General features: G+C 37.7%; 1 protein-coding gene across 21 annotated transcripts in view; it reads right to left on the bottom strand.

The window, feature by feature from the left end:
- Hdac9 (histone deacetylase 9) overlaps positions 1-27,085 on the bottom strand; it is a 535,633-nt gene that overhangs the window by 83,806 nt on the left and 424,742 nt on the right. For 13 of the 21 annotated variants that reach the window (XM_035444966.1, XM_035444951.1, XM_035444962.1 and 10 more), the window contains 2 exons: positions 23,072-23,161; positions 14,551-14,589 (listed from right to left, as the gene is read on the bottom strand). The exons of 7 other annotated variants lie outside the window; for them this stretch is intronic. In XM_035444966.1, the coding sequence (XP_035300857.1) occupies positions 14,551-14,589; positions 23,072-23,161 (129 nt within the window). The remainder of the gene's footprint in view (positions 1-14,550; positions 14,590-23,071; positions 23,162-27,085) is intronic. One more of the 21 variants, XM_035444959.1, reaches the window with a different exon arrangement.

The following is a 27,085-nucleotide window of genomic DNA, read 5'->3' as shown; positions in this document are numbered from 1 at the left end:
GGTAGCTCTCACTAGTCATGCATACTAATAAAACCTAACTTCTCTAGGTTGGTTCCAAGTTTGTCTTTGTAAATTGGGGCAAAGATGATGTAAACCACGTGATGCTGGGGGAGAATTGGTTTTCTTCTTTAAATTGTGGCACCCATGCAAAGCTCTTACAATGTTCCATACACAACTTTTAGTGTGTTACAAAAGGAATGCTCATCTGTTCCTTAGGATATCATGAAGCTGTGCTTCCCTACAACCTGTCCAACAGAGTTTAATGCAACAATCCTTCACAGATAAGAAAAACACAAGCCACCAAGCAACATGGCCGGGGCACAGGTACCATGATGTAAAGCAGGAACTGAACACACACCACCTGGTTCTGAAATCTTGGACCTTACAACTCCATTCCAAGTCCTCTCCTGCTCTCCAGAAAGAGTGCTCCTTTCCTCAACAGTCTTTGAGGTAAACATTAATGTAGTTCCCCGGAGAAGTTTTTTGCTAAAGTATTGCCTCTTTATTTTTAGAGGTGAAGAAAAGCGTTTGCTTGTACCTGGCAGCATATTCCACAGGGAGTTGCATTCTTAAATATATCTCTGCATATTTTGACACATCTGTGTATTTTCAAGTAGGCTTAACACATCTTTCTTGGCATGCATATTTTAATGCTCTTTTAAAGAAATAATTCTGTACTTAAGAATTCCAAATATAGGACTCCACCTTTTATCTTAGTTTTTATATAGCTAATACTTTTCTGCAGCATCTTACTAATTTCTCCTTAGAGTCAGTGTCTCACCATCCCCAGCCTGATTCGTTGTCTCAGAGATAAAGACTGCCTCAGAATGACGTCATCTTTGCTACTCCATTAACCAAATCCCATTTGGACCAGTTCAGAGGCAGAAGTATGGAATCCTAACTAACTGTAAGCAATATTAATGAGGTTTGAGTGAATTACTCATAAATTTTAGGGTTTCCTTTTTAACTGAAGAAAGTAGTAGCAAAAAATTAGCGAAACATCTGTTTTTTGACAGTGTGAGAAAGGACTTGACAGGGTAGTCTTTAGAGGAAGATCATTTCTTTATTCTAATGTTTTTGCTTCTCTTCAACATTCCTGTGTTCTATAAGAGAGAGAACTACTGGCCACAAAGACACTTAACAGATAAAGAGGAGGCTCTAAGAAAAAATGCCTAAAGCTGTCGAAAACTGACTTTTCTAATATGTAAGTATAGATCTGTTCAAGTAAAGGAAACTGTAATAATATTTCTTGTGGCTTCCCTTTAATTAAACTGTGTTTAAAAGTTTCTATTTCGGTAGGTCTCATAGTATCTGTTTTTAGAACTAGACTGTATGGAGAGAACTGCCAACAGAGACTGCATCTGAACATTTCAACAAACCCTCAGGATGACTAGTCCGAATCTGAAGTGGAAACTGAATATCCATGCATCTATATGCAATTATAGAAAACACTAATGTGGAATAGAACTCCTAGGGCAAGAGTTGGTAAACCATGGTCTATGAGATAAATCCAGTCTAACGAATTTTGTTTTTGTTTTTTTAAGCCCGTATTAATAAGCCTACACTTTACTTTTGTATGTGTTCTTGTATGTGTGAGCACAATGTGTTTGTGTGGTGCATAAGGTGGTCAGAGGTAAATACCTGGTATTGCTTCTCAGGCTTAAACTACCTGGGCTTGTTTGCTTGCTTAAAAATTACTTTCATTGTTTTATGTGTGTGGGTATTGAGTCTGCTTGAATGCCTGTACTGTTACCAGTTGGAGGCCAGAAAAGGGCATCCAATATACTGGAACTGAAGTTACAGAAAGTTGTGAGCCACTGGGCGGGCCCTAGGAACTGAACCCAGATCCTCTGGAAGAGAATCCAATACTTCTAACCTTTGTGCTGTCTCTCTAGCCCACATCTTGTTTTTTAAAACAGTCTCTCATGGGGAACTGAGCCTAGTTGATTAGGCTGGGCTGGCTGACCAGGGGACCTTTGGGATATGTTTGTCTTGATTCCTCCACTTCTGGAATTATAAGTGTGTTTCATGATGCCACACATGGGTTCTGGAGTTAAATTCACACCTTCCTAAGAGGGTGAAAAGATTTTGAGAGAGAGCGGAAGAGACAGAGACAGAGACACTGGGAGAGACAGAGAGGGAGGGAGGGATGAAGGGAGAACAGCATCTATTTCATAACATGAAAATTATGTAAAATACAGATTTTTGTTTATAAATAAAGTTTCATTGGAACACAGATAGTCACATTAATTTATGTCCAAAGTGAGAACTGAATGTTAGAGTCAGTATGACCTTCTAAAAGTGAAATATTTATCACCAACCTTGGCAAACAAAGCTTAAAGGGAATGTGCAGCCAATTTTTATTCTGACACTCTGGAATTCCCTAGTACCTTCAAATTTTCATGCTACCTATGTAGTTCACTGGTTTAATGAACAAAGTTAAACATTACCAGAGTTCAGCTTTATCATGAATGATATACAACTAGCAAGAAATATGCTAACAATGAAATTTGTGTACAAGAAGCTCTGGAATTTTCACTGTTAGTACATTAATTCTAGATTTTATCGTTTGTTCTTCATTCCAGCACTTATCTGGGAACCAACATATAAAGACACATAGTATTTTTAAATGACTAACATATGATGAACACAAGTATAGCGTTCTTACATGATTTCCACATTGAACAGAGGAAGTCTTTCTATTCAATTTTAAACTTTTTTCAAATTTACAGGACAATAGTGAGCAACAAACAGGTGACAGTAGCTTTGCCAACATGAAGTTTACTTGTAATTTACTTTTATTATCTGTGTATCTGATGTGGTTGGCAGGGAGGGCACATAAATAGGGATTTTGTGGAGACAGTTGTCTCTCCTTTCATATATTGGGGGTAAACATTTTATTTGCTAAGCCATCTTACTGGCCCTAATATTACTTTGTTTGTTTGTTTGTTGAGACATGGTTTCTCTGTGTAACAGTCCTGGCTGTCCTGGAACTTGCTTTGTAGACCAGGATGGCCTTGAACTCACAAAGATCACCTGCCTCTGCCTCTCATGTACTAGGACTAAAGGCATGTGCCACCACCACCCAGCCCCTACATTACTTTTTAAATGCTATTCTCTTTATTCTTTTTAAAACATGGTAAATGCTAACTTCTTGAAATTCCAAGGAAATACACTATGTAATGATCCATGCTCAAAAATTCAGTTTAGTTTTCCTAACGCAACTCTTTTCAATGAGGCAGGGGGAATCAGTTTTACAAAAAGCTTTGTATAGAACAAATACTTATCAACTTAAAATTTTCTTTAATAAAAGACAGCTCCTAGCAGCTTCATTGTTCTATACAAACTCCAAGCTTACAAACATACATTCCACATATGTTTGTATCCTCCTGTCTTAGTTAGGATTTTATTGCTGTGATAAAACACCATGACAAAAATCAACATATAGAAGACAGGGCTTATTGCAGTTTAGATTTCTATATCATATTTCATCGCTGAGGGAAGTTGGGACAAGAATACAAGATAGGAACCTGGAGGCAGAAACTGATGCAGAGGCCATGGAGGATGCTGCTTACAGGCTTGCTTCTGATGCCTTGCTCAGCCTCCTTTCTTATAGAACCCAAGACTACCAGCCCAGGGATGGCTGCCCCCAGTGAGCTAGATCCTCACATGTCAATCAATAAATCATTCAACCAATCAATCAAGAAAATTCATCATAGGCTTAATCACAGGACAATCTGGTGGTGGCAGTTTCCCAATTGAGACTCCATCTTTCAAACAAACTCTAGCATGTGTCAGGTTGACATAACTGGTCAGCATACACTTGCAAAACACAAAAAAGGGCAAATCAACTTACAGAAACCAACTTTTGTATGAATTTTACAAAGAAGTATCAGAAAACTAATAATGCTGTGTATATTGATCACTTCAACTTTTGTTTCTGGTATATAGGTCGATTTAGTTTAGTCTAAGCATTTTAAAGCACATTGGAGTTTTAAGGAACATTCAAGAGCTGCTCAGTGATGGGGGAATGTCCTTCTGTGTATATGTTTCTCTTATTGGTTGATGAATAAAACACTGTGTCTAATAGAGGCAGGGAGACAGGCAGGACTAGAAGATGAAGAGAATTCTTGGAAACATAGGCAGAGGCAATTGCCATGTGAGCCACCAAAGGAGTTAGAGGTCCAGACCCCTCTCTTATAAGATAAGACCACATGGAAATACTTAGATTCATAGAAATTGGTTAATAATTAGGACAGAGTTACCAAAATAAGAAGTCCAAGCCACTGGCCAACAGTTTTATAACTAAATATAGAGTCTGGTGTTTATTTGGGGCCAAATGGCATTGGGAAACTCTGCAACAAAATGGTTCCCAACATGAGGCATGAACCCATGACTCTGAGATTAAGAGTCTCATGCTCTACTGATTGAGCTGGCCATATAAGAGGCCCAAGCCACTAGCCAACAATTTTATAACTAATATAGTGTCCATTTGTTTATTTAGGGACAAACTGCTACAGGAAACTCTGCAACATCCCAGAGCTGCACTGGATACACACTTGGCTATACAGTTATAAGCACACCACCAAATCCCTACAGATTTCATTGTCTCAAACAAAATAGTGTAACAGTGTATGGGAAAAGAGCTAACCAAGTATTCTTCTAGGTATTGCAGATTTAAATTAATTTAACCCAAATTCACAGGAAATAGATTAGTAATCATAGCCTTGTGTCAAACCACTCTAAGTCCAAAGGCTTCTATGTATTTTCTACAACATCCAAAATGCAATTAGGATGCCCGCAGGAGGACACTAAACAGCTTTGAGAACTCACTTGTTACACAAAATGTTAAGACCCATGTTTTTAAAATCATGCTTTACATCCACAGTTTAGAATCTTTAATCTTTCAAATTAAAAAAATATCACAGTTAAGGAAAATGAAAACAATTTAGTTACTCTCCATCCTAACAGATGCACTTGCATAGTTTTTCAGGCCTCTCTGCCTACAGCATGCTGAGGAAACATGAAGCCAGTAATTCCCCAGTTAAGTAAGAAACTTCAAGCAGGCATCTTCATCCAGTCTCCATTCTGGATCAGTCCCATTGGGTGTACTCCTCCAAACAGAAATTTAACACAGTGCAGGACATATTCATAGCTACCATTCAGAACTATCTGTTTGTGGAGCAGGTATAACTTTCACAGCAGGTTCCTTTAGCTTAAATGATCACAGCATGTTTAAGAAGATGGCTTCTTCAGCAAAGACCAAGAAACACAGAACAATCCCAGGATCCAAGAGATAAGATGAGATCACTACCAGGACTAAATTTCTCCTCTGTACAGCTCAGCTTCAGCACTAAGTGCTCAAGCCCAGCTTCCATCTTCAATGTGTGAAAATGCTTTTGCTTCCCCCCTCCCCCTGTCCCTTTCTTTGTTATTTTTTCTCTCTCTTAAGAAGGCATAAATTGATCTTTCTATCAACCTTCTTTCAAACGGCTGGCTGATTCCCAATATTTTGGCAATAGTTCACTTAATTATGGCTAATTCTCACAATTTTGTCCATGGATTGAGGGGGACCATGACAGAAAAAAAAAACAAAACAAAACAGGGGAGTATATAGTTTTAGTCTTGATCCTTTTTATTCTATGAGTCACGAGTTCCTCACAGATAAAACAAAGAGCTGAAGTGTCATTAGTCTCTTTCTAGTGCTAAATCTATTTCTTTCCTGCCTATAAAATTACACATATGTGTATTATACACATGTGTATTGCTTCATGCTTTACGTCTTTGTCCGACAAAAATCATTTCTGTTTTGTAAGAAAAGGAGTGGTCCTAGGCATGATAGAAGGACCCTACCCACACTACTCAGAATGATAGAAAATAATACAATATTTAATTGAAAATTGTGCTAACCTGACTTAGTCTGAGATATAAAACTCAATTCTAGTCAAAACAGTTTTATGGTATTTGGAAACTGCTCATGAAACCTTCCCTTATGAACAGCAAAACATTACTTTTCATTTCTCTGTTGTATTTAAGATATATCTTATTCTGAAAGAGTTGATTCTCAGAAAAGTAAAACGGACAAAAATATCTACATTTTAATTATTTATTAAAACAGAATAACTTTTTTAATTTGTTATACTATAGGACAATATAAGACTCAGTTTGAAAGAAAAAATAACCCACATTATTTTGATTCCATTAAATGTGAGGGATATTGGAGGGTAGATACATTATTTAATAAAGAGAGATAGCATTGCAAAGGTATCACTGAAAACAAATTATCCACATTTTAATTATGTAAATATTTTCTGCTTTGATTAACTAGAAGATTCTATCACTTTCAAAGGCTTATACAAATGTATAAAAACATCACCAATTTGTTCTTATTATTTCAGTTTCACTGCTTCCAAATGCACCTATTTTGTTGGTGGATGTAGTGAGAATCCTGCTGTTTTCTACAGACAAACCCCACACTGTCAAAGGACAGCTACAAATGCTCCTTTCATTTGGCTGCAAGTCAAAGTTTTTCTCATCCCCACTGTTTTGGACATATGCTGGCCCAACTAACAATGGCAAACACAGCATGCCATCCCTGATAAGATGCTGATGAAGTCATTTGCAAGCAAGACAAGTTTGGATATTAAGATGTTAAGAAAAAATGTTCTAGGATACTTTCCCTTTGGAAAATATTTAGAATCCCACTTTCAAATTGCATGATAAATAATCCTTTTAGAAGATACATTTGTTAGATCAATATCTGCATATCTAAACACTATCTAAAATGATATGGGAACTTAGAAAAATGGAAGCTCAAAGATGAATTTATAATGTTCTGGAGGAAGGCATTTCCTAATATTTCCAGAACACAAAATAGCAGAAATTAAAAATGTAAGCACTGGTAGTATCTCAATAAATTAAATTAATAAAATATTAGTACAGACATAGTATCACAAGTAGAAGAAACAGAAGTAGAGACAAAATGACTATCACAAGTATGTATACAACAGGGCTGAGAGCTAAAAGCACTTTTTAAAGTATAGACATGTGGACAGAAAAGGAGAAAATTAAAAATAAAGTCTTCCTTAAAATTCAGTAATTTTAATTTAATGGATCATATGATAGCAATATTAAAACTTCTATTATAATAAAACCAGGAGGTGAGTTACCTTTTTCATTAGTGAAAAACAAACTTATATAAGTGAGAAATGACTTTCTGGGTCCTCACAACGTTTTGAAGTATATAAATGTCTATTATAAAGCATTTTCAAATTTTTAGATGCTTTGGTCAGTATTTATAACAAAACTAAACCCAGGTACATAAGACATAATCTGTCTTAGATAGAAAAATATATTTTACACAAGACTTTAGCCAAAGATGTGTAACTTCTGTCCATTTAAATTAAAAGAAGTGCAGAAAGAAATGGAGGGATTATAAACTAACTTAAATATATCTCATGTTCACAAATAAAATACTTTCTCTAAGACAAGAATATTCCACAAAATAAGCTACAAACTCCATGTAACAGTTATCCAGCTTTTACCTACTGTCTCTTCAGAATTCACAAAGTTGATTTTAAAATTCGTTTGAAGAAGAGTGGAAAGCAGAATAGCCAATAGCCTTAAAGAGAAGTACAATCTGGCAGACACACGGTTCCTAATGTCAGGACTCTCCTCGAAGTTACAACAGCTGCAGTAATGAAGGGACAAAGGGCTGATGAACACATCAGTGGATAGGTCTTAGCAATAGAGAAAGCCCCTTCTATTTACAGACAATTGACTTCAGAATGTAGCCTTAACAATTCGGTATAAGACAGTGAAGTCAGATAAAAAAATGAACTCAAATGGACCATTTATCAAGATGTTCGGAACTATAAGTGTCAATTCAGGAAGACAACACAAAAGTAAATTAACAAAATCAGAAACAAAGGTGTCCATAGGAAAAAGGTACATTTCACTACATCAGAATTAACAGATGTTGCTGAATACAATATTAGCAATCCACAGAATGGAAGACAATAATTTTAAGTCATGCATCTGTCTATCAAGTGCATGTAAAACAAACTCACTACTTTTCAAGGCCTAGAACAAACATGAGACCTACAATTTGTCCTGAGTACAAGACATGTTGGGGTATAGATAGTGCAGAAATTGTGTGAGTGACCTGTGGCCAACCAATGACTAGTCTAGCATGAGACCAATACTATGAGAGGAAGCTCACCCAATGACACTGCCTGGAGCACTAGGACCCAGAGGCTGGACAGCCCAGAGAACCAAACACAACTAGTAATAATAATAATAATAATAATAATAATAATAATAATAATAATTCAAAGAAATTATTCCTAAAGATACTATGCTACACTCATAGGTCATTGCCTAACCCAGTGGTTATCAGAGAGGCTTCATCCAGCAACTGATGGAAACAGATGCAGAGACCCACAGCCAAACATTAGGTGGAGCTCAGGAAATCCTGTAGAAAAGGAAGAAGAATTGCAGGAGCTATAGCGGTCTAGGACACTACAAGAAAACTCCCACAGCAAAAAAAAAAAAAAAAAAAAAGAAAGAAAAGAAGAAAAGAAAACTCACAGAACCAAATAACCTGAGCTCACAAAGACTGAACTGACAACCAAGGGCCTACAGAGGCCTGACTTAGGCCCTCTGCATTTGTGTTACAGATGACCAGCTTGGTCTTGTGGGACTCCTAGCAGTGGGATCAGGGCCTGTCTTTGACTCTGTTACCTGCTTTTGGTACTGGTCTAAGGAAAATATAATCCTGGAGTGTGATTCCATAGCCCTATATTTACCCCTTGCCTCTTCCTGACCTCTTTACCTCAACCGACTAATGTGCTCTCCCTGACTATGGGTAAGCGGATCCATGTAGTGCCCACAATTCCCACAAAATCAAAGTCTTTCACAGACAAGCACCTCTATCTCCTCTTTTAATACAGACTACATCTTCAGAAATGTGACTTAACATGTATACGTATTCATTCAATGAAGACATAGAGTCTACTGTGTGCCAACCATTGCACTGAGTTCAGAAACTCAGAACACAAACATTCAACTGAATTACAGTGAGGAAATGCTAGGTTGGAGAAACAAACAGAACATCCTGGAAAACTTCACAAGGTTGTGGAGGTGGCTGTACCTGGGAAAGAGAGTGGGGATCAGGGTGGTTAGTGCCGGCTATGTAAACGGCACACTGGCTAATATTGCCATAGTTACTATGAGGCTAAGAAATTAACATTAATTAGTGATTGTTCTATAAGAAATACTATTGATCTCTTGAGCTGTGTCTTTCTTATTTCTTATAACTCTTTGAGGTGTTTGATATTTGTTTTCCATTTCTTAGTAAGTTGTACTTACATTTCATGCCTAGTAGCTCTACACCAACATACAACATGTAAAGATGTGTCAGGTTAGTCTGAAACTGGTCTGAAAATTACATTGTAATCCATTAAGCATATGAACCTTTATACTTTTAGAAATATTAAAAAGAACATTAAAATAAAATATGTGCCTCTTGGAAAGGGAGCACTGATTTAAGATCTATAGTAGAAGGAAGACATGCTCATCACTGTGCATTCTCTTGCACATTACAGACATATCCTGTTGTAGGACAACTGAATAATCCATCCTTCTACAGAAGTAGAGAATGCATCTTAGATTTCGGTTAAGTTGATTTCTCTTTGGAAACTGGGCTTATATTTATGAAGTACAGTCAGGATTACTTCTACTAATGTGTGAATATAAACATAGACTTCAGAAAATAGTTGCAAAAGACATCAGGTAGATGATACTTATTTTGGAAAAGTTATGGCTACAAAATTGTTACTAGACAGTTGCTAAGTGGGTGTCAACAACTTCTACATCCCAGACCAACTATTCGGATTAGGGATAAATAACTGAAAATACTTTGAAGATCTTGGGCTACGTAATGCTCCTATAATATGAAAGGGATGAAAGGAAAGTAGCCAAGGGCATGAAGAAAGGCAGTGGAGGTATTCCTGAGAGTTTCAGTGTGTTCCATAATTCCCTTCTCCCTTTTAGTGTACTCTAAGATAAGCTTGTTTCTCATCTTCAAATCAGTGAAAAGGGCTTCAAGTATAATTAGAGAGACTGACATGTTTAGATTCCTTTCTGACTCAAGCCTGAGAAATACAAAGGGTGAATATAAAGAGCATAAAGGAAACCACTTGGGAAAGGATGTTGTAGCTAAGAAGATACCTAAAGTACATGTCATGGGACCATATTGGGGCCATCAGCAAAAGAAAATGGGACAAGTATCCTGGAACTATCTTAGAATTTGCCCATGTAGGACCTATAGCATGACAGGACGCAGAAACCATACATCAGTCTTCTAGCTAATAATTGCTAGATGAAGAAGAAGAAACTACAGCCCCATAGAACAAGAAATCAGCGAATATACAACAAGAGGTATCCCACCAGACAAAAAAAAAACTAGCTAATCATTGGTCCAAAGCAGGGCAACACCTTACAGGGCTCCAGTAATGCATTTCCTGTTGCTGTAATTGTTTCCCCACCTTCACCATTATAGGAGCTCAATTCAGGTGGAAAGCAGGCGCCAAGCACGAAAGTACATCAAACAGCTAGACTAGCCCTGGAAATCCACACAGGGGACCCCAGCCAGGCTAACATGGAAGTCCACCCAGTGGACCTCAGCCAGGAAGTGGGCCATGCCAATTTACTTTGAATAAAGTTTACCTGTTACACCAAGAATTACTGTCACAAAATCATCTGAAGTCAATGTGGCTTAAAGATTTTTATTTCTTAATGTGTCAGACAAGACATGGGGAACTCAGTTCATCCCCAGTGATTGGTCTGATTGCTCCTACAGTAATAGTTTGAGTGAGTAGAGGTGAAAGAAATTAACCCTGGCTTACTCATAACATCTTACCCAAATCTCATAATTAATATAAACATTAAAATAGTTATCATGAGTAACAAAGTAGCCCAAAGAGAGATGAAATGTGGATCCCATCTCAAGGTGTAAGAATTAAATGAAAGAGTAACACATCAGGCTAATAACAGCCTCAGTTTCTGTGTCTATTGAGTATGGTATGTAGATTTAGGGAGAAAGTACCGAAATGAAACCTGTTCTGTGAATGTGACTGTGAGAGGACAGTGGCAGCATTAAAGTCCCTGGACTTCATTCTTGTCACTTCCACTTATTCTCCAAATTTCCTACACAGGTTGTGAAAGCATCATGAATAACTAGAAGTAAGCTATCAGAATAAAATCTGTGTTTATTTGATGTTTGGACTAGAAACATTGAATATTTTCTGAAGATTCTTCAAGTGAAACATTGAAAACATAAGAAGAATAACTATGCATAATGATTGCTCTGAAAGGGTGGCTGGCTGCACGAAGCTCTCCAGGGCCTCATTTTTAATGAAAAGAAATGCCTTTTGTATTTGAAGCCTGAAGCCTCCAAACATACAAACATTCTTTAAACAGCTTTTAAAAATGTTATATCTCTGGGACTTGTTTATTCTGGTCTCATATATTGGTAAAAACTTATAAGTTCTGGATTCTTTCAAGTTCAGCAGCTGGTGGGCTCACTTGTAAAAAGAAATATAATTGTAACTAAATGATGAACTTCAACTAAATATTTACTAAGCCTGTAAAATACAAAAAGCTCAATGTAAAACAACAATTAGCATGTGAATAAATAAAACTTTTATATGTTGTTTCAATTTACAAAAGTAGCAGTATTCTTGTGGCAAAAAAAAAAACTTCAATTGGATAAGAAACAAAAGAAAGTGGGGCTTTCTCCTCATTCCGTGCCTCAAGACTTCTCCCAGAGACCCTTCTTACTTGCCCAGTGCTTTCTTCACATCAACAGTTACAGGCTCTTTCTATGTTTCAGTGTATTACGTACAAGACAGATGCCATCACAAAATTACAAACTCATCAGGCACTTTATTTTTATTTACATATGAAGAAAATCGAGAACGATATGATTTAATATATACCAGGAAGATTCATGTTAGATATAAAGAAAACAACTCACCATTGTTTTAAAGTTGACAAAGCTGTAGGATAAGAATCTGAAAACTTCCACAGCCCCTCTTTTGATCTACATCTGTAAATCAGCCTCTCATGGAGAACAGACCTCAAATGTTAAACTAACAGGAATCCAAAATAGCTTCTCCTAATTTCAAATTAAGCATAATCATATTTATTGCTAAAGTAGCTGGGAGCTTTAGCACAGATTTTTCTCTTAGCTTAAAATAAAATAATATAGATCGCTTAAGCATCCTTCTTGCATCCTATGGATTCCTTAGTGAGCCATCACCAGGTTGATGTTCTAATGAGATATTATCCAGAAATTCTAAATAAACAGCAATATCAATACCTTTCTTAATGTCCCACACAGAAAACAAACTTTTAGGAAGGCTGTCTAAGCCTCTAGGAAATCAGACATTAGCACACTTATTTAGTAACTCCCATGAGTAATTTAGCCCATCTTCCTTAAAGCCATTCAAAATCTATCTCATTTTCTATGGAATTATGAAGTATTACCAAAATTTTAACAGATACATGAAAATGTGTGGGGAAACAGTGAGAAACAGAAGTTTTATTGAGTTAAATATCAACATAAGTGACAGTAAATTTTAAAATGTTCAATTTACTTCCAGGGAAACACTTTTCCATATGTGGAGTTTGGCTGCTGACTTCCAAGCTGGAATGGCGCAGAAATCAGGGAATCTAATTAAAGATCAAGAGAACATCTGGAAAACCAGCAAATATTACTGAGACAGGAAGATGCTCTGGACTTTTTCAATACTTTATTTCTTTATTTATTTGTATATGTGAGTATTGGGATGTGTGTGATGGCTTGAATGTAGAGACCAGAGGTAAGGGTGTGTGAGTCCCTTCTGTCCTTCCACAGTGTAGATCCTGGGGACAAAACTCAGTTCATGAAGCTTGGCTGCAAGTGCCTTTCCCAGCTGAGCTATCACACTAGCCCAGTTTGGATTTTTAATGACATAGCTATCATTAGGGTAACACTATGGTTGTTACATATGCTCTTAAACACTATAAGACCAACGATAAGAAAAATCCCAATTTTTAAGTATTTTCTCCTTTATATTTCTTTTCAGCGAACCCCTCATTCATCTCAGGGCATAAGCATAGTAAAAAGGGATGAATGACTGATTTCATGTAAAGTAGCGCCAAGGGCTTTAGCTGCCTTTGCCTATTCTGAGTTGCTATAACAAAATACCCGAGTATGTGCTATTTGAAAAGTCAGGGGCTTTCCTTCTGGCTCATGGTTTTGAAAATTGTAAAGCCCACACTCATGCAGCCACATGGGTCAAGGGCGACATGCTGGGCCTCAGCATAGCAGATGGCATTGCATCCAGGTTAAATGTGTGACAGCATCTAGCAGTACAGACAAATGTGGTGATGTGGTATTACTCTACTGCTCTCTTGGTAACTGATAACCAATCTCTCAGGCAGAGTGTTACTCTTTGATAAAGGTCCCATGTCCAGGGCCTTCCATCGCCCATGCTTCCCAGAAATCTGACCACCTCACATACCATTACAACACCAACTACAGACCACTACTTTTATGCTTGAGTCACATAAATGCTACCTACTGTTTTCATCTACAAGAAATTTGAAGATTCTTGCTATAGTTACAGAAGACATAACATGACCCCACCCTAGGAGTCTAGTGCAGAACAGTAATTTTATTTAAATGCAGCCATGATTTGAGGAGGAAACTTTGTGAAAGCCTACAAAAATAACCTGTAATTTTGGAACAAAAGCAGAGCTTTTATTTTAGAATTTTTTCTTTCTTTCTTTGTTTCTTTCTTCCTTTCTTTCCGTCTTTCTTTTGTCTTCCCTCCCTCACTTTTCCCCATTTCCTTCTTTCTGACCTTCTTTCTCATCCTTCCTTTCTTTCTGTTTCTTTTCTTTTCAAAGACAGGATCTTGGGTAGCTTATAGCTTGGGAGGAGCTCACACTACCTATGTAGTCCAGTATGATCTTGACCTCCTTTTTCTTCAGCCTTCTCCCCTCAAGATCTGGAATTACAGCACGTTCTACCATTCCCGAATTTGTATATATACACATACAGAGCTTCACATAGCCTAGGCTAGCCTCAAACTTACTCTATAGCTAAGGCTCGTCTTGAACTTCTGACCCATCAGTTGCCACCTTCCAAACAGAGAGATTACAGAAGTATACCACACCTGGCTACAAAGCTTTTGATGATGTATATTTTCTCTAATTAAAAAGTCACTGTATTATTTTAAATTAGTAACAAATTTTCTTCACATGTCAATCCCAGCTCCTCCTCCCTCCCTTCCTCCCCACCCCCACTAATCCCTCAAGCCCCTACACCACCCCCCCTTTGCTCTACAGGGAGGGTGAGGCCCTTCATGGGGGATCTCCAAAGTTTGTCATATCATCCCAGGCAAGGCCTATGTCCTCCCCCACATGTCCAGGCTGAGAGAGCATCCCTCCATGTGGAATGGGCTCCCAAAGTCCATTCGTGTGCCAGGGAGAAATACTGACCTATTACCCGAGGCCCGGTAGATTGCTGAAACTTCCTCACTAGAAAACAAACAGAAAATACAAGGAAAAAGAAAAAGACACATGACTTTACCATCTACACATAATGTGAGAGTCATGTTTGAATTCTACATATAATGAGAACAACAAATGTAAAACATTTATTATCTAGGTCTTTTCAGTATTAGAACATACCTATACCTTGCTATATAAAAAGATCAGCTGTTATCTATAAACCTGATGAAATAATCTAAGACATAATCTCATAATAATATATTTTACTATATTTTTACTAACAGACATTTAAACATTTTTCAGCTTGTTATTTTTAAGCATCCTGTAAGATCAAACCTACATAATGTTAGGCAAAAGTAGGAAATGCAAATAAAACTCAGAAAATGTAATCAACAATTGGATCTTTTGCATAAAGTATCTGTGTGCATGAGTTTGAATTCGTGTATAACAGGCTTAGGTACTAGTCAAGGTATTTTACATATTAAAATTATTTTCTATTATTTTCAGTGTCAACAATATCCACCATCATTGTCTCATCTAAAGGACATAAAAGACTATCACACAATTCTACTTAATTGCCAAAAATTAGCCATTAGAACAGTTTGTCAATAATTAGCAATGGTTCAAACTTTAGTATTAGACTTGTGGAAGACTTTCCAATCCTTTGCCACAAGTAACAGTGCAGAAATGGAGATTTCTGTGTGTTAGGCATTTTCTATAATTAGAATTGTTTCCTTAGGAGAGGTTCCCAGAAACGGAATCAATGAATCAAATGCCATGAACTTATAAATCTCTTGATACCTACTGCCAAATGACTTTCCAAAAGTATTGGAGCAAATTACATTTCCAGCAGCAGAGCATGAGAAAGTTTTGAGAAAATGAGCAACGCTAAACATTAAAGGATACTCCTGAACAAATTTTAACTTGATGTCAACAAACAATGAAACCATAGAACTTCATGAGCATACATCTCTTATCTGCCAAATTAAAGTCAGTTGGCTGAGCATATCCTATACACAGAGACTTGAACTAGTTAAGTGCTATGGTTGAAGATGACATGTCCCTCACTGTGTTGTTTTTTGAATACATGGTCTCCAGGTGATGTGGTTGTTTGGAGATTATGAAATATTTAGGACACAGAGTCTAACTGGTTGCCATAGGTTGTTGGGGGTGGCCCTTAAGGCTTATAACTAGAAACTTTTCCAGCTAGATCTCTATGTATTATGAATGAAGCCCTCAGGGACATGGAGCTGCCTCCATCATATCATCCTTTCTACAATTGATTAAACATCTAGAGCCATGAGCCCAAATAAGCCTTTCCTCCCATGCATTGCTTCTGTTGGTTTCTCTGCCACAGAAATGAAAAGTAATGAATACAATATGGAAGAACAGCTAACCTGGACCAGTAATGGTGATTCTAACAGGGTATGGACATAAATAACGTATCCAAGATTTACAAGTACAAAGTAAAGGATCATCTAACCCAGCCCAGGCTGACAGTTGACAAAGTATTCTTAGGAACAGGATGGCTTACCCTGAAGGTTAAATAGAAGTTATGGGAGAAAGGATGAAAACAGTAAAAGACAATCACAGCAATTGGGTCAGCATGTGTTCTGAGTTCCTGGAGAACAGAGAAATTCACGCACCTGTTATTCTTGGTGCACCAGGAACACACAGATGCTATGTGTATTTCAAACTTACAGTGGGCCTCACTTAGATTAACAGGAAAATTATTAGTGTGCTCTTCAGTGATTCTCTTATTGGCACTTATCATACATCACCATAAGCACTACTGGGAAAGGCTGAGCCTGAAGCTGCCAGCTGGAGAAAGAAAACCAAGGGCACTCACCTATCTAATCATTAATACCAGTAGAGAGAGCAGGATACCTTTCATTCCCTCACTTGCCACAGTGGAAAACTTCTTAGAGACATTCAAAATCTATGAAGACTTCTTTTTAAATAACCATAATTCAAATGCCACAATCAGTGGTTATCTGAAACCAGTGGTTACTGGAGCCAGGGGTCACCTAGAACCAGGGGTCACCAGAACCAGTGGTCACCTGGAACAAGTGGTCACCAAGAACCAAAGCACAGACTTATGAAAAATATGACTGAGCTCACTGTGGAAAGTGCAGGGGAAAAAAATAAGTTCTCACAGTACAGCTTGTTCTCAATTGTTTGATTGAACTTTTTGAAGTCTCTAGTATGAATTGCCTTTAAAAGTTTCTTCTTAAAACAAAATTGCTATCATTTATTTTTTACTGAATTTTTACACATCATTAAAGCATAGCCATTTAGCCTTTAAGACAACCATACTGTTCTTAGGGAAAAAGGCATCCCCTAAACATAGGATTTTTAAGATTTTTATTTTACAATAAAACAGGCCACAGGCAAATAAACACAGTTCTGAGTTAAAAGGAGCTGGAGCATTAGGTTTCAGAATTATCGTAAAACAGGAAGGTTGTGAGTGTGTAATAGAGGATGAAAGCAGCCCTGGCCCTGGAGGCTTCCTGCTGACTGCTGGAGGAGGCCATGCCAAAGCACACAATGCTCTACACAGTGTACGTGCACACGCGCACACACACAAGCACACACGCACAGAAACATGCACACAGAGCTGTACACTCACAACACTTGGTCCATGGCTTTGTGGCTCAGCTATTCTCTCTGAAAAGGTCTAGTTCAGAAAAGAAAGTCAAAATGAAATGTTCAGAGTTAATTCAGCCAGTCTTGACTATAACTTTCTTCCAGAACACTGGATTAGAAAAGGGCTTTTAAGTTTGTGCACAGTCACATTTTCGACTGAGAAAATGTTGTCTGGGAAAGTCATCTTTTCCCTGATGATAACTCTACACGTTACACACACTTTCATGCCCAGAACAGCTCACGCCTCCAGGGCTGCTAATTGAATTTCTCTCCAAACAATCCATTTAAAAAAGCTTGTTACAGCAAGGCTAAATCTCAACACTGGGAAGTAAACATGGCTCAGAGTATCCACTGTGGTAAGGACTATGCATGGTGTCATAAATAAAGCATGCTATGCCCACAGGTACAGCCACATTCCAAAATAAGAAGAGCAACAATATGCCAGTGGGGGAAGCAGTTCACTGTGTCTCCGAAAATGCAGAAACCTTGGTCATTATTTTCTCTTCCTCAAAAGACAGGGGCAGCTTCTGCTAAGCTTGGCAGTTACTGCACAAAGGGAAGCTGTGTTTATTCATCTCTCTTCTCAGCAGTCTGCTTACACTGGGTTTTAGCATATTTTTCTTTTCCTTTTTCCTTTCTCTCTTTCTTTCAGGCCCCTTTTTCTTCTTATCTCACTTTGATGCACTAAGTTATGGCCACTGTGGAGCCTGTAAATTAGGTGACAATATAAAAGTCTTCATTCCAGTACACAAACAAGTAACAATTGAACTACATATAGTACATGTAAATTAACTTCCAAATATCTTGAAGATTTAAAGAAAAGAAAATCAGGATATCTTTTTCATTTTGCAAAATCATAATACTTATAATTTATATTTTTACTTGTTATATTATATGCACTTGTTGTATAACTACTTGATGTCTTTGAATAAAATACATGAAAATATTAAATCAGGAGTCTAAACTGTCATATTGGTCATAGCCTGAAATAATTTTTGCATAATTTTAGTCAGAATTATCACAAAGTGTTATTTTGCAATTCTAGCAAATACTAAAAGTCGTTTCACATGCCCAGGCACCAGAGAAAAATAAAAGAAAAACATATACTTTATACAATATGATGACAAGAATAAACATGATTATAATAAAGATCAGAATTTTAATATTTTAATATTAAATATAATTTAATATTTTAATAATTATAATAAAGATCAGACAATTTTCTTCATGATACAACAATGTCCAAGAGACATTTGCATTCAGTGAGCTGTGATGACTGTAAAGGCATGTCACCAACACACCACACCATCACCTGCTGTACATAACTGACCAAACAAACAGAATCACCACAGAAAAATGGTTAACCTAGTTTTTTAAAAAATTGGAAGCAATGTTGATTCTCTGAAACTTAAGCAACAAAAACAAGACTATTTTTTCTCAGCATGTCAAATGCTGAACAAAAAGTGACCTTGTTTGTCAGTATAAAAATAGTATAAAAATAAGAGGTACGGCAGATTATCCAGTCTTATCACACCCACTTGCATTGATGATAAGCCATGTATTTAGCAAGTGGGTTATTTCCCTGGGGTTCTGTGTTTGACCAGGAACAGGACACACAAGTTTCCTCTATCTTAGTATATGCTGTTTCTTGGTCTGAGTCTCTGTTTCTCTCCTCCCAGATCTCTTGATTCTGAAGCTCCTGGTTTACTCTTTGGTCCTTGTCTCTATCTAGGATCACTTTCTGCCTGAGCTCATCTAGTGGAACAGTAAATATCTCAAATATATATCTCTAGTCATAACCCAACTTCTGACCTCCAAATTCATGTATCAGCCTGCTTAGTAGCATTACCTACTTGTAGACCTATCTGCTAGAACTTAATTTGTGCATACACAAACATCTCCATGTGGTTATTGGTAACTCTGTACTTGTGGCCTCTCAGGCCAAAAAGCCACAGGGATATCCTCTGCCCCTTCCCTCTTCTCATAATCCATATTTGAGTTCATTACAACCTTGAGACCCAAGCAAGCTGCTGTCTGGATCCACAGATCACTAAGTTCCATGCAGGAAGTACCCCTTGTTTGAGATACACCACAGTTTGTAAAGCTATTAGTCCATTCTTGGAGAGACACTGGATGTTTACTGTTTGAGACAATTACAAATAGAGATACAGTGAACTACTGCATATTGTTTATGCGTGCATACCTAAGTTTTGATTTCTGCAGGTTAAATTCAAAGATATGTATCTACTGGATGAAATGGACAATATATTTTATATTTCTTAATATATAATTAAATGTGCCCAGAATAGCAGTTATCATTTTACATTCCCATCAACATGGTATGAGTAACCAATTTCTTTGATGATATAGTGTTGCCATCATTTTGTAAAATTTTTACTTTTTAGCTGTTCTAATGGATGACTATTACTATCTCGTCTGGTCTTATTATCTGCCTAATGGATAATGGTGTTAAACATCTTTTCCTGTGTTTGTTCACATTCTATAAACCCTCTTTAGTGAACTGCCTCAATGCTTGAATGTTTCCTTATTGCCTAGTTTATTCATTTTAATGTTTACTTTTGAGAGTTATTTATACCTTATACAGTTATATGTTGTAAGTATAGTTGGTGACAATGTTGCTTCTGTACATAGACAAGGTTACATCCTGACTGGAATGCACTTATAAAAGGAGTAAATGAAAAAGCTTGTTATACAACAGGTGCAAATATCATTAAACAACTGAAAAAATAGCTTTGTAGTTTCCTCCTTAGCTTGTCAGCATCTATATGCTCTCTATCCTACTCTGTTACAGTTTAATAACAGTGATAACTCCATAGACTCAAATAGATACTCTGTTATTTGTAACTACACATGCTCTTTCCTACCTCTATTACAAGTTTAATAATAGTGATAACCCGTAACGATAAATCGTTCCTCCATAACACTTTCTGCCAAGCCACCCGAGACCCACCACCACATGGGTGCCCAAAATAACACAGTCTTATATTAGTTACAATGCTGCTGGCCAATGACTAGGATTTCTTATCTGTTATCTCTGTCTTAAGTATCAACCATAATTATTAATGTATATATTTTATAAAGACTTGTCTAATCGAGGACGCCGGCAGCATGTGTCCTCTCTTGTCAAGCTCACATGGCAGCTCCCAAGAGAAGAGAGGAGGAGGAAGAATGATTTCCTGCTTGTCCCTGCTTATATTCTGAGCCTGCCTGCTCTGTCACTTCCTGCCTGGATCACAAGAGTTCTCTTTACTACATCTCCCAGAATTCTCCTCGACTCCTGGTCCCAACTATCTTGCTCCCCTATTGGCCAACAGTGCTTTATTCAACAACCAATGAGATAACCACACACAGAAAGACTTCCCCCATCAATAACCCAATGAGCTCAAATAGGTTATGTTATGTAGATCCATATAGCATACATCATTATATGCATTGTTCTCAGTTTTTATATTAATGAAACTACAGACTCTGGGCTCTCTTATCTTCTTTAGAATTGGCAAAATGGTGTCCAGTAGATTTCTTTTTAATATGTTTCTGAGATTCAACTATAATCTTTATTTACTAAAAACCAAACTAACTTTCTTATTATATGTGGCATTGACTTGTTGTTTTGTTTTGTTTTTCAAGATAGCGTTTCTTTGTGTAGTTCTGGCTCTCCTGGAACTCATTCTGTAGACCAGGCTGGTCTTGACCTCAGAGATCCCACCTCTGGGATTAAGTGTATGTTCCACCACCACCTGGCTTGTGACATTGCCTTTTAAAAGGGGTTTTACTTTTTATCAGTTCTTTGCCACAAACGGATGCTGTCTTAGCAAAATTTAATGCTTATAAGTGAGGTTCAAACCACTTTGTTTCTCCTAAATAGTTTTTGAAGTTAGGATTGTGGTCTGCCACACTGCCGATGATCTTGATTTTACAGCAGAAATGGCTGGAAAGGAATTTATCAAACACACAGAAAACAATGGAAGCAAGGTAGCCCAGAGTTTGGCACCTTATTACCCCTAACAGAGGAGGGAGTAGGGTAGAACATTGATCTCAGGTCTATTAGGACAGACTAAAACACCTCGAAAGCTACCCAATGAATCATCTTCACTGCACATAAAACTGGACTTGTGAGAATGGATCTAGAAAATGCAGAAAATATAGTCTGTCAAAGGATATGGAGCCAGTGCAGATGCTGAGATTATGGTGCAAGGGATGTCCTTGAGTGGGTCTGAGGCCAGCAAAAAAATTTCTATGAATACCTTCAACCTTCACTCAACTTTTCCAATTAGTAGACCCAGGAAGGCTTATGGTGGAGATTTTTGTTAAGCCATTTGCAAAGCTGAGCAGGTCAGAATAGGATATGTACAGAGAACAACCAGCCTAGCTGTGATCAGGACTGGTGTATTATAACTGATCAGGGAAATACAAGCCAGACAGAGGCAGAGAACTGCATCTTAGCAGCTCTAGGAGAAGGGCTAATCAAAGTTAAAACTACTGTAAAAAAGTTTAACTATATTGACTGCAAATGAATATTATGTATGGCAAGTAAGATCTCAAATTCTTCTGAATGCTATCATAGTTTAGCAAACCCAGAGACCTCATACTGGATAGAAACTTCACTCTGAACATGGTGAGGTGAGGGAAGATAGAGCCAAGGATGACTCAGCAATTCCCCAACTCTGACCCTATGGAGTGCTTCTGTCAATGGACATGGTTGACCCACTAATGCACTACCATCCTCTATCATTAAGAAAGTACCATAAATATAAAGTATAAATAAACCAAAACACTGATCCTCTACATGACAATACACTATATACATTCCATCCTGGCTGAGAGAGTCTAATAGAACACTAAGAGGATGTGGAAAAACAATGAACCAGAAAGGTTGAAATGGAAAGACAAGGTGAAGTTTCTTGAATATGCTTCTGAAGTCAGGTACTTATCGCTATCTAACCTAAGCCTCAGAATAATAAGGAGGGTTTTCATTACAAGGTCACAATTCACAAGAAGCAAAGACTGCAGGGGGTGGTGATCCCTTGCCAAAAGCCAAGTTCCCCACTGTATAAGGAATGCTGTGTCAGTGTTTATCCTGAAATCTTGTTCTTATACTGAACGGGTTTACTTCTTTACTTAAATGTGCTATAATGGCAAAATGTAAGAAGAGAATCTCATTCCTGCCTCTGTGTAGTCACCAGGTGAAAGCATGTGGTGCCTGGCAAAAGGGTAGGCAGAAAAGCAGCCAAAATTTAGGAGATAAACAAATTATCCCCCCTCACACACTCAGAAGATTACAGTTTTGTCAACACACATAATACTGAGAATAGATATTTATACTGCTTTTAAAAATAAGCTAATGTATCAGGCTACAAGGTAAATTTCAACTACTAAACTCAAGAACTTTTAACCCAGAGACCTGCAAGGCAAACAGGGAAAAAATCCAAGCTTTCTCACCCCAGCCTTATCTACTTGCATTGGAGGTTTAGGAACTCAGTGAAGCAGTAGGGATGTTTACTCTTCCCGCCTCATCAGCTTACGTGTGCCTCTTTCATTCACTATCCCATTCTTTCAATACATGTATTTGTGGGATTCCCCTCACTTCCACAGGACATTTGCTGGGCATTGTTCACCTCACAGTATCACATTCGGACAAGGTTCTGTGCAGGGTTCTTGAGAGATGAAGAACTAAGACAGAACCTCTACCTAATAGTTTCAAAGTTTGTCCTTTGAAGTCCTTGTTTTTGTTTTTTTTTTTTTTTTCAGAAATTTTACTACTACAATAAGGTGAAAGAAGTATCCTCTTGGTTTAGTTTCTTTAGCTATCAAATATAAAAGACTGAATTATTTAAATGCTTACACGTTAACACCTCTAGGCATCTCTCACTGGTTTTTAGAAGATTGTTGATTTTTGTGACATCAGCTTCCAAAATCCCAGTTTTCCCGAGATCTGATATAATGAAAAGGGAGAAAGAAAGCTAATGGTGAAATAAGAAACTGCCATGGGATGTTTCTTTCTATGTCTATAAAATATACCATAGCATCTCTTTAAGTCTATCCTGCGATGCCTAAGCACGAAGTCTAGGAACTGTGACTACAGGATTCCTCATCATTGGCACTAACATAATACATCAGGAAAAACTTTGGTTGCAAGAAGCCACCCTAAATTTTTTGGGCTGCTGACAAATAACAGTAGAATTCCAATAACAGTCACCTCCACAGTCAGATCAACAAAACATTTCTCTAGACATTGCTTCAAATGCAAAACCACCTTAACTTGCAATTCATAGTTTTTTGGGAGAAACAGATACATTAATGAAAACATGCCAAGTTATCGAATCATTGCTGTAGCAGAGCTAGCTACTAAGCACCCTGCTTCTTGACACTGTTTCACTGCTTTCCCTCTCATTCTGGTCTGATTCCCTATTTCACTAGCAATTAGTACTTCTTCATGAGATTCTCTTTTCATTCTCTAAACAATGGCATGGTCCATGTTAGATGTCTGGCTTGATTTCTTCACAGACTATGCCACCAGGCAGTGGTTGTATTCATACTTTAATTTCAAGACTAAATGCTAATGATGCCCAAACACATACCTCTGTTCTAACTTTCTCTTAGATCTTGTGCCTAAAAATCTTTACACGAATATCTCCTTGGCATCCCACACCTAACAGAGGCCCAAGCATTTTTTCATTGCTTTTCTGCGTATGTGTGTCTGTCAGTCATTTCTTTATTCATTTGCTGACCGTAGTTACGGTTTTGGGACCCAAGCCATACAAGGATGTGGCACTGAGGAAGGTCTGGACTTTCATATGCAGTTTATTATGAGTAAAATGGTTTTCCTTCATATATTACTACTGTTAGCTCACTTGTTGCTTTGACATTCCTGAACAAAATTATTTCTTAGAGTAAATTTAATGTAAAGTTTCCTTTTAAAGAAATAATCCATTTTTCTCATAAGGATGAAGCCCCAGTGAAAACAGAAGATTCGGCTATTTCATTCATTAAGACAGTATTTACTATAACACTTAATTATAGCATATAGTATTTGTGGGTAGCTCAAATCACTTAATTTGAATAAATAAATGTCAGATAGACATATGTAGGAAGGAAGGAAGAAAGGAAAGAAGGAAAGAAGGATGGAGAGAAGGAAAGGAGGGAGGGAAGAAGGGAAGGGAAGGAGAAGTCTGTCTAGTGCCATAGACACAGAATGGCAAGGGGTCAAATGTGAGAGTGGTGATGGTTAGAGACTACTTCCTGGGGAATGAAATTCTTTATCTTGATCTTGAGGAAAAGCAGAGAAGATTACAGCTGGAAACAAGTTTGCTGTGTCAAAGATCAGGTGAGTAAAGACCAAGGCTAGTTGAGAAAACCCTAAGAGGTCAGAAGGATGCAGTAGGGGAGGTGGGGACCCTGCCTAGCAGTCATCCTTGGCCTTTAACTTGACGTGTTTCCCCATGCACTTCACAACTGAAGAGTCCTATTCTATCTGTAATATGTTAAAATCAAAGTGTGAGGGTTAGGGTTGCATGAAAATCTAGGGACTAAATGACCAGAAAACCCAGACACAGAAACACAAGCATGCTATGTACTCACTCGTGAGTAGATATTAGACATAGACCAAAGGATAACCAGTCTGCAACCCACAACCCCAGAGAAGTGAGGAAACTAAGAGAGACAAACATGGTCCCTGGAGAAGGGGAAGGGACCAGATCTCCTGAGCAAATTGGAGGCACAGGGGGAGTGGGGAGGGAGGGAGGGGAAAGAGAAGGGGAAAAGGGGGAGGATAACATGAGGGATCAGGAAGATCAAATTGGGGGAAGAATAGAGAAGGAGAGCAAGAGAAGAGATACCATAATAGAGGGAGCCATTATAGTTTTAAAGGGAAATCTGGCACTAGGAAAATGTCCAGGGATCCACAAAGATGACCCCAGCTAAGAATCTAAGCAATATTGGAGAGGCTACCTTAAATGCCCTTCCCCTGCAATGAGATTAATGACTACCTTAAATGCCATCACAGAGCCTTCACCCAGTAGCTGATGGAAGCACAAGCAGAGATTCACAGCCAAGCACTGAGCTGAACTCCTGGAATCCAATTGTAGAGAAGAAGGAGTGATGAGCAAAGGGGTCAAGACCACGCTGGGAAACCCACAGAAACAGCTGACCTGAGCAAGTGAAGGCTCATGGACCCCAGACTGATAGCTGGGAAACCCACCCAGACCCCCTGAACATGGGTGTCAATTAGGAGGCCTGGGCAGTCTATGGGGCCTCTGGCAGTGGAGACAGTATTTCTCCCTAGTGCACAAATGGGCTTTGGGAACCCATTCACTATGGAGGGATACTGTCTCAGCCTAGACACATGGGGGAGGGCCTAGGTCTTACCCAAATAATGTGACAGACTTTGATGACCCCTCATGGGAGGCCTCACCTGGGAAGTGGATGGGGAGTTGGGGGGATCAGTGGGGGGAATGGGACGACTGGAGGGAGAGGGAACTGTGATTGGGATATAAAATAAGATTGTTTTTAATTTAGATAAAATTTATTTTTAAAAAATGGTGGGACTGATAGATACAATTTTGAAGGGTATCTTATCATACATAGTGCTCCTGCACACATGTATTTCCAAAGTATCAAAAACATGTTGAATCAAGAAATACCAAGGCCAGAACATTCTCTCAGATTATTAAATGTCTTTGAGATATATGTATATGTGTATATGACACACACACACACACACACACACACACACACACACACACACATATATATATATATATATATATATATATATCTCAAAGACATTTAATATATATAAAATGTGTCATCAGCATACCATGAGTTACTCATATTTTCACTATTGTTGAGAATTTAGGTTGCTTCTAATTTAGCCATCATAAAAAGCGGTGACAGCAGTATAATCTATATACTTCTTTATTAATCTTTGAGTACATGACTCCCTCAGGATATACTTAAGAGCTAGATCTACTCTCTGATCTTTCTAGCTTTAAATCTTTCATTAATGATCTTCCAGAAAGAACCTGGCCATTCACTCTTTCCAGCCTTAACAGATTAGCCTATTGACATATTTTTTCAATATTATGTCTAATATTTCATATTTTAATATTTTAAACATATTTTAAATTAAATATTTTAATATTTAAACAATTTAAAATTGATTTCATATTTTCTTATTTATGGTGAAATTAAACTTTGTTTATGTGTTAATTTTCACTTTCTAATCTTTTTTTAATTGTCTTACATATTTTTAGCAAGAATTTTACTGTATTATGAATATCACTAATGTTTAATAGTATTAGTTTCTCACAGTAAGCATTGGTTAATTTAAGCCTACTCTGGTCAAAGAGTTCTATACATATTATCTCATTTAATCTTTAAAACAGTCCTACAAATAATACTAATTTTGCAGATGAGGAAAAGAAAGTATAGAAGAGTTTCACTATTATCTAAAGAGAGGGGTAATGTTTGCTTAGATATACAATTCAGCCTATCTGCCAGAAAAGATGAAAGGAGATGAGGGTCATTTGGTACCCACTATCTATCTGGAGTTTATTCTTCATAACCGCGAGACCATCTCATCAGTTCTTTCCATATGAAGATGGTTTTTCTCCCAGGGTCCTTCTGGTAATTTCTGGAGGCATTTGTTAATCCTCTCCCCAGGAAGGGGAGGTGGTGCTGAAGGCAAGAGGTGGAAATGGAGGCCAGGGCAGCTGCTCAACAGTCTATACTGTGGGGCAGCGCCCTGCCACAAAGCATCGGCCAGGCTAAAAATGTAAATGGCATGGGGACTTGAAAACATTGATTTAAGCGGATATATGTTCGTTATGTGGAATTTGGATCTCAGGAAGACTCCCGA

Source organism: Cricetulus griseus, chromosome 5 (genome assembly GCF_003668045.3).
Source record: "Cricetulus griseus strain 17A/GY chromosome 5, alternate assembly CriGri-PICRH-1.0, whole genome shotgun sequence".
Lineage (NCBI taxonomy): Eukaryota > Metazoa > Chordata > Mammalia > Rodentia > Cricetidae > Cricetulus > Cricetulus griseus.
Note: the sequence above shows the minus strand (reverse complement) of the source record. Positions and strands in the feature narration are given on the sequence as shown.